General features: G+C 44.1%; 1 protein-coding gene across 1 annotated transcript in view; it reads left to right on the top strand.

Moving 5' to 3' along the window:
- The window catches only part of espnlb (espin like b), a 116,721-nt gene that overhangs the window by 39,375 nt on the left and 64,500 nt on the right, over positions 1-12,846 (top strand). Inside the window, exons 3-4 of the mRNA XM_068041957.1 lie at positions 5,987-6,173; positions 6,952-7,134. Coding sequence (XP_067898058.1) covers positions 5,987-6,173; positions 6,952-7,134 — 370 coding nt within the window. The remainder of the gene's footprint in view (positions 1-5,986; positions 6,174-6,951; positions 7,135-12,846) is intronic.

Raw genomic sequence — 12,846 nt, 5'->3', positions numbered from 1 at the left:
GGGCTCGGGTCAGGGCAGGTTGGACACGCCCTATCACAGGTAAGTGGCTCCACTGTTAATTTAGTTTTTGGACGAGAAAAGTGGTTTTGTTACAGTTATTTTAAGCTTGTGCGGATCAGCAACAAAGTGAAAAACGGAAGGTAAGTTAACTGATGGTCGGGTCAGGTCGGGTCGGGCCAGGACAAAATGGAAGGACTTGGCCCAGGTCGGGCTCGGGTTGGATGTGGTTCTGTCGGGCTCGGGTCGGGTTTTTTTTGCAGACCTGAGCAGGCCTTTACTAGGGTTAATGACAAATGCTGCAAGCCTTGGGCTCAAGTCACAGTGTAGTATTCTGACCTCAGAAGTCCTTTGATAAGGTGCCAAGTAGCAAAATAGATAGCAAGCTGGTTACAGAACTAAACAGAGAGTAGGGTGAAAGCTAGTTACTCAAGCTGGAAAAAGTGAGAAGTGGTGTTCCACAAATATTTGTGCTGTGATCACTGTTGTTCACCATTTACATAAACAATTTGGAATTACAGTTTCAAAATTTGCAGATGGCACCAGATTGGGGGTATAGGTAATAATGAAGTGGACTGCAACAAAGTACAGGAAGATAATAATAAACTTGCAGAATGGATGTGTAATTGGCAAATGAATTTCAATATAGATAAGATGGAAATGGTACATTTTGGTAGGAAGAATAAAGAGGCCATGCACTGCTTGAAAAATAAGTGTTTAAATGGAGTAGAGTAGCAAAGGGATCTAGTGGTCACATACACAAAATACCATTGGGATAATGAGGCCATAAAATAAGAAAACCAAGCACTGGGGTTCATTTCCAGAGGGATAGAATTGCAAAGCAGAGAAGTCATATGAAACTTGTATAGAATCTTGGTTAGATCACACTTGGAGTACTGTAAACAAAGCAAAGAAGATGTACAAGGATGATAACAGAACTGAAAAAAGATTGATCTGGCTGAGGTGCTTTTCTCTAGAAAGGAGAAGATTGAGGGGTAACCTGATGGAGATCTTTAAAATTATGAAAGGGTTTGATAGGGTAGACATGGAGAATATGTTTCTACTTGTGGAGAGAGACAAAAACTAGGCCTCATAAATATAAGATAGTCACTAATAAATCCAAAATGGAATTCAGGAGAAATGTCTTTACCCAGAAAGTGGTGAAAATGTGGAACTCATTACTACGAGTAGTTCAGGCTAATATCATAGATGCATTTAAGGGGAAACGAGATAAACACATGAAGGAGAAAGGAATGCAATGTTATATTGAGGAGGTTAGATGAGAGGGATGGGAGGAGGCTCGTGCGGAAGATAAACACTGGCATTGATCAGTTGGGCCGAATGCCTTCTTTATGTTTTGTATATTCCATGTAAAAATCTCAGCCACAGTTTTGGTCACAAGTCGAATTCTTGCCATGGTGTCTACTGCCACCTGGTGGCACCAGCCTTGTTTGCAGTCACTCTCATTTCCTGTTATCATACTTATTATTTTCCCATGTATTGTTTCAGGGATCAAAGGCAACTTCACTATGGCCTTGATTCAGTTTCTACCTCTTTTCATCTCAGTAGTCTGTTTGTCTAATAAGGAATCAGTCTCCACTGGCTATGTAAACAGCCAAACGCTGCTATCAATATCATTAAAACATTGATACAAAAGCAAAATACTGCAGATGCTGGAAATACACAGCAGGCAAAGCAGCATCTGTGGAGAGAGAAACAGAGTTCACATTTCAGGTCAATGACATTTCGTCAGAACTGGAAAAAGTTAGAGATGCAACATGTTTAGGTAAGTATAGAGGAAGGCAAAAGAGGGGAGAGGGAAGGGCAAAAGGGAAGGTCTGTGATCAGGTGGAGGGCAGGAGTGATTAAATGACAGAAGGGATGATGGCACAAGGCAAAAGGAGGTGGTAAAGAGACAAAAGATAAGTCTAGAGGAGGTTTAAATTGGAATAGCAGAATCATTCTAGCTACTGTTCGAAAAAAATGGGAGCAGAGGATATGATCTGAAATGTGTAAAAGGGTGTAAAATGCCTAATTGTAAGATGAGGTGCTGTTCCTTGAGCTTCTGTTGAGTTTCATGGAACCCTACAGCCGAGGACAGGGAGGTCAGAGTGGGAGCAGGACGGAGAATTAAAAAATGACAGGCAACTGGTAGCTTGTGGACTACAATTGAGGTCTTCAACAAAGTGGTCACTTTGTGTTTGTTTTCCCCAAATCAGCAAAGGCCTCAGTGTGATGTGGAGCTGCTCTTCCATCGCTTTCGTCTCCACGCCAACTTCTTTGGCCTGGAGTCTTCCCCCCACACTGTGGAGCCGTTCTCCTGTCCTCTGAATTCTCCTTTGCCTTGGACTCCTCCCTCAGGCCTCTGCGCTATTCCTGCCTTTTTGTGAGATATCTAGAAAATTTTGTGCCGGTCCTTATTCGGGTCCCATTACCATCTCCTTTTCTTTTGCACCATAATCTCTTTTGTCATTTAATCTCTCTTGCCTTCCACCCTACCATAAAAAGCTTCTATTTTATTTTTTCCTCCCCTCCCCCTTTATATGTCTCTGTTTTTATTTTATCAGTAATAAATTGTTCAGCCTCCGGCAATGGGTGGCTTCTGTACCCTCTTTGCTGACTCGAGAGGAATTTGCACGGTGGAAGTGATGCAAAGGGGTCTGATGCATTGGGAATTTGCTGATGAATGTGATTGGGAAGGAGTTTGATCCACTGGGAATATGTTCAATCAGCGATATTTTGAATTTGAGGCAGCTTTATTCATATTGTGAAATGAGTATAGTGTAGATGAACGCATGGCTGGAGAGATGGTGCAGGAGGGAGCACCTCTGGGACATTGGGATCGGTTCTGGGGGAGGTGGACCTGTACAGGCCGGGACCAATGTCCTTGTGGGGTGGTTTGCTCGCGCTATTGGGGAGGGTTTAAACTTACTTGAGAGGGAGATGGGAACCAGGAGGTAACATTAAAGAGGAAAAACAAGGTGCATAAAGAATTGGGAGAGATAGATAGCACTAGAGTAAGAAATAATAAGGTATCAGGTGGGGTCAGAGTAAAAGGAAATACAATAAGGTCTAAATTAGGTTTACAGTGCATGCACGTGAATGCATGGAGTGTGGTAAATAAGGTTGGTTGGTGAGCTGCTGGTGAAGGTAGCCATGAGGGAGTATGATGTTGTGGCGATAATAGAGACCTGGCTGAAAAAAGGGCAGGACTGGGTACTAAATATTCTTGTATACAAGGTGTTCAGGAAAGATAGGGAAGGAAAGAAAGGAGGAGTGGTAGCAGTATTGATTAAGATGCGATAACAGTGCCGGAGAGTGAGGATGTCCTAGAGGGTTCAAGGATAGAACCTATTTGGTTAGATCTAAAAAACAGGTACCATTACTGGGTGTATCCTATCGGCCACCAACTAATGGGAAAGATGTAGAGGAACAAATACGTAAGGAAATTATAGAGGTGGGAAAAACAATCGAGTACTTATAATGGGGGACTTTAATTATCCTAATATAGACTGGGATGATAATATTGTAAAGAGCAGAGAGGGAGTACAGTTTCTAAAGTGTGTTGGGGAGAATTTTCTACATTAGTATGTTTCCGATCCAACAAGGAAGGAGACATTAAAATAAAAGCCAAATACTGTGGAAATCTGAAATAAAAACAAGAAGCGCTGGAAATACTCAGCAGATCTGGCAGCATCTGTGGAGAGAGAAACAGAGTTAATGTTTCAGGTCAGTGACCTTTCAGAAGCAAGGAGGTATTACTGGATTTGGTTCTGGGGAATGAGGTGGGTCAAGTGTATCAAGTGTCCGTAGGGGAACATTTAGGGGACCATAGTATCATAAGGTTTAGGTTGGCTATGGAAAAGGACAAGGAGCAATCTAGAGTAAAAATAGCTAATTGGGTGAGGGCTAATTTCAATGGGGTGAGAGCAGTTCTGTCCCAGTTAAATTGGAATCAAAGATTGACAGACAAAACTGAAATTGAACAATGGGCTGCCTTTAAAGAGGAGATAGTTTGGGTACAGTCAAGTTACATTCCCATGAGAGGGAAAGGAGGACAAATAAAGTCAGAGCTGCCTGAATGATGAAAGAGATAGAGAGTAAGATGAGCAGAAAAAGGGTGAATAGGATAGATGTCAAGTTGATAATTTGGTGTGAACCAGCCTGAATATAGAAAGTTCAAAAAGGAAGTGAAAAAGAGCAGCAAATAGAGAGTATGAGAAGAGACTGGCAGACAAAAAAGGGAATCCAAAAGTCTTCTATAGGTATATAAATAGTAAAAAGGTGGTAAAAGGAGGAGTAGGGCTGATTAGGGACCAGAAAGAGGATTTATGTATGGAGGCAGAGGGCATGGATGAGGTTCTAAATGAGTAACTTGCATTTGTCTTGACCAAGGAAGAAGATGCTGCCAAAGACATAGTGAAAGAGAAGGTAGTTGAGACACTGAAATGTCTAAAAATTGTGAAAGAGGAGGTATTAGAAATGCTGGCTGTACTTAAACTTGATAAATCACCAGGGCCAGATCAGATCCATCCGAGGATGCTGAGGGAAGTAATGGTGGAAATGGTGGAGGCACTGGCCATAATGTTCCAAATCTCCTCTGACACAGGGGTGATGCCAAAGGACTGGAGAATTGCAAATGTTGCACTCTTGTTCAAAAAAGGGTGTAAGGATAAGCCCAGCAACTACAGGCCAGTCAGTTTAACCTCGGTGTTGGGAAAACTTTTAGAAACGATAATCCAGGACAAAATTAACAGTCACTTAGACAAATGTGGATTAATTAAGGAAAAGAAGCATGGATTTATTCAGGGAAAATTATATTTAATATTTAACTAATTTGATTGAGTTTTTCAATGAGGTAACAGAGAGGGTTGATGAGGGTAATGCGGTTGATGTGGTGTACATGGACTTCCAAAAGGTGTTTGATAAAGTGCCACATAACAGGCTTGTTAGCAAAGTTAAAGCCCATGGAATAAAAATTGCAGTATTGATATGAAGTTGGCTGAGTGACAGGAAACAGAGAACAGTGGTGAATGGTTGTTTTTTGGACAGGAGGAAGGTATTTAGTGGGGTTCCCCATGGATTGGTGTTGGGACCCCTGCTTTTCTTGATTTATATTAATGACCTAGACTTGGGTGTACAGGGCATAATTTTAATATTTGCAGATGACAGAAAATTAGGAAGTATTGTGAACTGTGAGGAGGATAGTAATAAAAATGGACGGACAAGTGGCAGATGAAATTTAATGCTGAGAAGTGTGAAGTGATACATTTTGGTAGGAAGAACAAGGGCAGGCAAAATAAAATGGATGTAATTATAAAGGGGGTGTAAGTGCAGAAGGACCCGGGGTTATTTGTGCGCAAATCATTGAAGGTTCCAGGGCAGGTTGAGAAAGCAGTTAATAAAGCATATGGGATCCTGGGCTTCATAAATAGGGGCATAGAGTACAAAAGCCTCAACTGCAGGCATGTGCCCAGTTCTGGGCACCACATTTGAGGAAGGATGTGAACTGTCTGGGGTGGGTTTTGGAGCTATGCAGGTTTGGGGTGTTTGTTGGCAACCAGACCTGATCCTGTTTTCACCCAGTGTTCAGTAGCAGTGATGGAATTGTGATCAGCACAGGGGCCCCTGGTCCAGGACAATTGGAGCACCTCTGACTGCTGCCTGAGCCAAGATCAGCGAACCCAGGACAGAACTGGATAAATCCCAAGATTTCTGATGGATCTGCCTCAGTGACACACCAGGCAATGGCTCCCACTGACCCACTAGGGAGCTGTCTTCAAAATAGGAGCAGGAGTAGACCACACAGCCTGTTTAACCTGCTCACTGTTCAATATGATTATGGCTGATCTTGGGCTTTCCCACCTGCTCCCCATATCCCTTGATCTTGCATTTCTAATTTGTAGCAGTTTTACACTCTTTTCCCAGCTGTCACTTGAAGCCTGCTTCTGGATTTATACTGACCTTTTTCTTTTCTCTTTCTTTGTAGGGCTCTGAATAAACAGACTCAGGATGGTGCCACCCCCCTCTACCTGGCCTGTCAAGCAGGGCACCTTCACGTGGTTGAATTCCTGGTGAAGAACTGCAAGGCCAACTTGAACCTACGAGCACATGATGGCATGACAGTTCTCCATGCAGCAGCACAGATGGGGCACTGTGCCCTGGTGGTGTGGCTGGTAAGTTAGTGTCACCCGGTGACTCCACCCATTTACTTCGTGCCCATCCATGGGACACAGGATATCACTTCAGGGGTGCAGTGTTGCTAGCCTTCCTATGAAACCAGCTACCAACTCTTTACTTACCATACAAATATACAAAAAGTCAGCAGTAAAAGACCAGCTATGTGCATGTGTGTGGTGTGTATCTGTGTGTGTGGTGTGTGTATCTGTGTAACTGTGTGTGTGGTGTGTGTATCTGTGTATCTGTGTGTGGGGTGTGTGTTTCTGTGTATCTGTGTGTGTGGTGTGTGTATCTGTGTGTGTGGTGTGTGTATCTGTGTATCTGTGTGTGGGGTGTGTGTTTCTGTGTATCTGTGTGTGTGTGTGTGGTGTGTGTATCTGTGTGTGTGGTGTGTGTATCTGTGTATCTGTGCGTCTGGTGTGTGTTATGTGTGTATGTGTGTGTGTGTAATTCCTCCCAGCCAGCAAAGACTGCACATATACTGATGTTAATCCAGCTCCCTCTCACAGTCAGGTTCAGTAACTGCCCCTAGGCCTTACTGACTTCCTAAATCTCTCCACCTCTTGACCTCCTTTAATTTGCTCCTTAAAACCTACCTCACCCGTCCTAATACCTCTTTACGGAGCTTGGTGTCAAACTTTGTCTGACTACGCTCCTTTGAAATGCCTTGGAATGTTTTACTTCAATTAAAGATGTGTATAAATGCAAGCTGTTGTTTTACCCCAATCTTTCTGAAGTCATATTTGACCTTTTCTCTTCCTATGTGTGATGCAGAAATCATTCACAGACACTGACCTGTCTGCACAGGACAATGAGGGAGCAACTGCAATGCACTTTGCTGCCAGTGGAGGGCATGCCAAGATCTTGGACCGATTAATAAGGATGGGGGCAAGGATCCTGAAAGATCACTGGGGTGGAACACCCCTACACGATGCTGCTGAGAACGGTGAGCTGGAGGTGGGTATTCAGTCAGATTGACAACACGGTGGTCATTCAGAAGCTGGAACTGTTGTCCCATGAATCTCCAGGGTAGAATGGTCTAGTGCTTATAAAGAAGGAATTTTACATATAAAGAATGCTCAAAAAGAACATTTATTTAAAAAAAAACGTTTTGTGGCACATTTTGATGTAAAAGTATTTTTGATATGTTATGGGAATGAGAGAGTAGCAGCTATCCGGGATTGAGCAGAAAATATGAACGGGAGATTTACAGGTGGCTGTAAAGCAGTTGACGGAGGAGATCAGGGAGCAGAAACTAAGGGCTGATTTTTACGCCGCCCCAGCAGGTCAGATGGTGGCGGATGAGGGCCAGCGTAAAATTGAGCGGGAGGCTCCGGGAGGCCTTCCCACTCCGCTCCCACCTCCGGCCAAGTTTATGGCGGTCAGACGGGGGCGTGGGGGGGGCAAGAACGGCCCACCTGCCCGAGGCAAATCAAGTGGCAACTTAACGGCCACTTAAGGTTCCTCGTCCACCTCCACGGGTATTTTACCCATGGCATGCGGCCGTGCTGGGGACACGAAAGGTCGTTCAGCGATAGCTGCCGGCCTTTCCATGCGCCAGTGGGGGAGGGGGGGGGGTGCCGTGGCAGTCGGGCCCGATTGAGGGCTGCCCCCGCCTCCCAACCCACCCCTGGGACCCAGGACATCCCCCCCCCCCGAAACCCCCCCAAACAACCACCCGAGCCTCACCAGGGCACCACCAATCCCCCGCTGATTGGCCGGCAGCTCACTGAGGCAGGACCTCCTCCCTCAAGTGGGTGGAAGTCCCGCCTCGGGACAATTAAAGCCCGGGGACCCGTAAAATGTGGGACGGATCCCAGGGCTAGGCGGAAGCGGGGTCGTCACCGACTTTTACATCGGTGGCGAATTCCTGTCCGCCTAAGGCAAAATCCAGCCCTAAGGTTTAAAGAAAGAATCGGAATTATTTAGTCTGAAAAATGCAAGGAGTCCATGCTTCACGTAAAAGCTAAAGATGCACTGGAGGGAGAAAGATACAATTGATACTTTCTAGAACAAGAAAAGACATTAATTGGAGGGTCGAAGGTTGGGGAGAGGATCATTAATGAAAGTGGGGAGTTTCTAGAGAGAGCTGGTAGTTTTTATCAAGAGTTATATACAAAAGAAGACTTTTCCAAATTGGTGATGGAGAAAGCTGACACTTTTATTGTGGGGGATTTAAAGGAGGAAGAGAGAAGCATACATGGCAAATAGAATGGTTACAACACAGAAGGAGGCCATTCGGCCCATGATGTCTGTGCCGGCTCTCTGCGGGTACAACTCAGTTAGTCCCATCCCCTGTCTTTTCCCATTGCTCTGCAAATCTTTTCTCTTCAGATAATTATCCAATTCCCTTTTGAAAGCCACAATTGAATCTGCCTCCACCACATTCTCAGGCAGTGCATTCCAGATCCTAACCAGTAGCTGCATAAACAAGTTTTCCTCATGTCGCCATTGGTTCTTTTGCCATTCACCTTAAATCTGTATTCTCTGGTTCTCGACCCTTCTACCACTGGGAACAGTTTCTCCCTATCTACTCTGTCCAGGCCCCTCATGATTTTGAACACTGCTATGAAATATTCTGTCAAACTTCTCTAAGGAGAACAACACCACTTTCTCCAATCTGTCCTGTTAACTGAAGTCTCTCATCCCTGGAACCATTTTGTAAATTTTTTCTGCACCCTCTCTAATGCTCTTACATTCTTCCTAAAGTGTGGTCCCCAGAATTGGACACAATACTCCAGTTGAGGTCAAACCAATGTTTTATAACGGTTCACCATAACCTCCTTGCTTTTGTACTCTATGCCTCTATTTATAAAGTCCAGGATCCTGTCTGCCTTTTTACAACCACTTTCTCAACCTGCCCTACCACCTTCAATGATTTGTGCACATATACCCCCAGGGCCCCTCTGTTCCTGCATCCCCTTTAGAATTGTATCCTTTATTTTATATTGCCTTTCTTCGTTCTTCCTACCAAAATGTATCACTTCACACTTCTCAGCATTAAATTTCATCTGCCACGTGTCTGCCCATTCCACCAGCCTGTCTATGTCCTCTTGAAGTCTATCAGAATCCTCCTCACATATCACAATACTTCCAATTTTTGTGTCATCTACAAATTTTGAAATTGTGTCCTGCACACCCAAGTCTAGGTCATTAATATAGATCCAGAAAAGCAGTGATCCTAGTACCGAGCCATGGGGAACCCCACTGTATATCTTCCTCCAATCCAAAAAAAACAAACATTCTGCTATTCTCTGTTTCCTGTCACTCAGCCAAATTTGTCTCCTAGCTGCCACAGTCCCATTTATTCCACGGACTTTAACTTTGCTGACAAGCCTGTTATATGGCACTTTATCAAAGGCCTTTCTAATATCGCTTTATCAAATTTTAGCCCATCCAGTGTCTCAACTACCTCCTCCTTCACTATGATTTTGGCAGCATCTTCTTCCTTGGCAAAGACAGATGCAAAGTACTCATTTAGTACCTCAGCTATGCCCTCTGCCTCCAGGTGCAAATCCCCTTTTTGATCCCTAAATGGCCCTACTCCTTTTACCATCATTTTACTATTTCTATGCCTATAGAAGACTTTTGAATTCCCTTTTATTTTGGCTGCCCGTCTCTTCTGATACTTTCTCTTTGCTGCTCTTATTTGTTTTCACTTCCTCTCTGAACTCTCTATATTTAGCCTGGTTCTCACCTGTATTATCTACCTGACATCTGTCATATGCACCCTTTTAATGTTTCATCTTACTCGCTACATCTTTCATCATCTAGGGAGCTCCGACTTTGTTTCTCCTATCTTTCCCCCTTGTGGGTGTGTACCTCGATTGTTCCCAAACTATTTCCTCTTTAAAGGCAGCCCATTATTCATTTACACTTTTATCTGCCAATCTTTGATTCCAGTTTACCTGGGCCAGATCCATTATCATCCAATTGAATTTGGCCTTTCTCCAATTAATTATTTTATCTCTGGATTGTTGCCTGTTCTTTTCCGTAGCTAATCTAAACCTTATGGTACCATGATCACTGTCCCCTAAATATTCCCCTACTGACACTTGATCCAGTTGTCCCACCTCATTTCCCAGAAGCAGATCCAGGTTGGACCGGAAATATGCTAATCCAGAAAATTCTCCTGAATACACTATAGAAATTGTTCCTCCTCTCTGCCCTTTACATTATTATTATCGCTATATTAGGATAATTAAAGTCCCCCATTAGAACTACTCTATAGTTTTTCCACCTCTGTAATTTCATTGCAAGTTTGTTCCTATTTTTCTTTCCCACTAGTTGGTGGCCGATAGAATACACCCAGCAATGTACTGGTGCCTTTCTTGTTTCTTAGCTCTAACCAAATAGATTCTGACCTTAACCCCTCTAGTAGATCCTTGCTCTCCAGCACTGTAATATTATCCTGAAGCAATACTGTCACCCCTCCTCCTTTCTTTCCTTCCCTATCTTTCCTGAACACCTTATATTCAGAAATATTTAATAGCCAATCTTGCCCTTTTTTGAGCCAGGTCTCCATCATTGCCACAACATCATATTCCCATGTGACTATCTGCGCCTGCAGCTCACCAACCTTATTTACCACACTTCATGCATTCACATATGTGCACAGTAAACCGATTTTGGCTGTATTGCATTTCCTCTGACTCTGACCCCACTTAATACCTTATAATTTCTTATTTTAGTGTTATCGGTCTCTCCCAATTCTTTATGCACCTTTGTTTTTCCTCTCTAATGTTAGCGCCTGATTGTAATTCCCCTGCTAAGTTAGTTTAAACCCTCCTCAAACTAGCAAACCGCCCCGCAAGGACATTGGTCTCAACTCTGTTCCAGTACAACCCATCCAGCCTGTACAGGTCACATCTCCCCCAGAGCCAGTCCCAATGTAAAAGGAATCTAAACCCCTCTGTTGCAGACAAAGTGGAAAGGGGTTGGGATGGATCCCACTGTTCACCTCCCAACTGACTGCAATGAGGTTTTGTTAAAAATGGTGAGATCGTCCTTAAGTGCTTTTTACGGTCAAATAAACAGACAAATGATAGGTTTTCTCGTAGGTTAATAAAAGATAACTATTTATTTTTACACTTCCCAAAATGGTTGCAACTTCATCCGCACACACATAGTCACTCACACACACATACACAACAATAGATAGATAAAGAGAAAAGGGTAGGATGTAGTTTAAAGTGAGGTAGGTATTCATAGTTTATGGCGGACCTGTTGAATCTTCTCGGAAGGAAAGTCTCTTTTAAAGGTGCAGGCCTGGGTGTTTGTAGTCTTGAACTTGTTGAGGTGTTGTTGATTTCTGGTGGTTAAGACTTCAGACTGCAGGTGGTGGTCACTTTCAGTTCTCTGCTGCAGCAAGTTGAGTGTAGAATTAGCAGCAGGGCTTCTTCTCACTTGGCTGGATCACTTTCCACAGCCTCTGGCTGGACTGCTTTCTGAAGGTGTTGGCTTGATCTCTCTCTCTCTCTCTCTCTGCCCAACCCCACCATCCGCTACCCCGCCCCCCCCCCCCCCACCCCGTCCCACACACACACACACACACACACACACACACAATTGGGATACCATTTAAGGTAAAATATCTCTCACATTGGAGTTTCAGTTAAGAGATGCATGGCCTTCTCCCCTGGTGTGAGCATACAATGGAGCAGGATGTAGAATCTATGGCTATCTATTGATGCCTGGATGGGTACCATTCTGTTATGATGTGGCTACTTCACACCCATTCATCCTGGTTTTGGCTGTGAGTCAGACTGTTTCCAGCATCCTTTATTAATCCATTCATGTTGATAAGAGTCATTAATATGTAATAGTCCTCCTTTCAATTTCAAAGGAGTTCTCCCCAGAGCTATTTCCATCTTTGAAAACAAATTTGTTTATTTCCAGTACTGGAGGGGCCACGTGGCCACTTCTCCATTTTGACTGTGGTTCAAGTGTCCAAGTTCTTGTGAATTCATTTAAACAGTTGACTTTTTAACTTCGTAATTCCTTCATTTCATTGTTTATTTCATCACGGCTCCTTCTGTGTATGACACCTCCCACCTGCACTAACTCTCCAGCCACTCATTCGTCTGCTCTATCCTCCTATTTCTATACACACTAGTGCACAGTACTGGGAGTAATCTGGAGATTACTACCTTTGAGGTCATGCTTGCTAATTTCTTTCGTAGCTCCCTAAAATCTGCCTGCAGGACCCCATCCCTCTTTCTACTGATGTCGCTGGTACCGACATGGGCCATAACCTCTGGCTGTTCACCCTTCCCCCCTCAGAGTGCGGTGCAACCGCACAGTGATGTCCCTGATCCTGGGACCAGGGAGGCAACAGATCATCCTGGATTCACATTTGAAACCACAGAAATGTCTGCCTGTTCCCCTAACTATAGAATCCTCAATCTCTACAGCTTTACAGTCTTCCTCCTGTTCCCCTGTGTAGCTGAGTCAGCTGTAGTGCTCTGACTTGGCTCTGGCTGCACTCCCCAGGGGAACCATACCCCTCACCAGCATTCAGAACTGAATACTGGTGGAGAACAAGATGCACTTAGGAGTCTCTGCAGTACCTGCCAGGTCCTCCTCGACTGTCTGGCAGACATCATTCCCTCTCTGCCTGCACACCCTTTAGCTGCGGGGAGATCGTATCCAGAAAAGTGTTATCCATAA

Source organism: Heterodontus francisci, chromosome 11, assembly GCF_036365525.1.
Source record: "Heterodontus francisci isolate sHetFra1 chromosome 11, sHetFra1.hap1, whole genome shotgun sequence".
Lineage (NCBI taxonomy): Eukaryota > Metazoa > Chordata > Chondrichthyes > Heterodontiformes > Heterodontidae > Heterodontus > Heterodontus francisci.
This window is presented reverse-complemented; position numbering and strand designations above follow the sequence as displayed.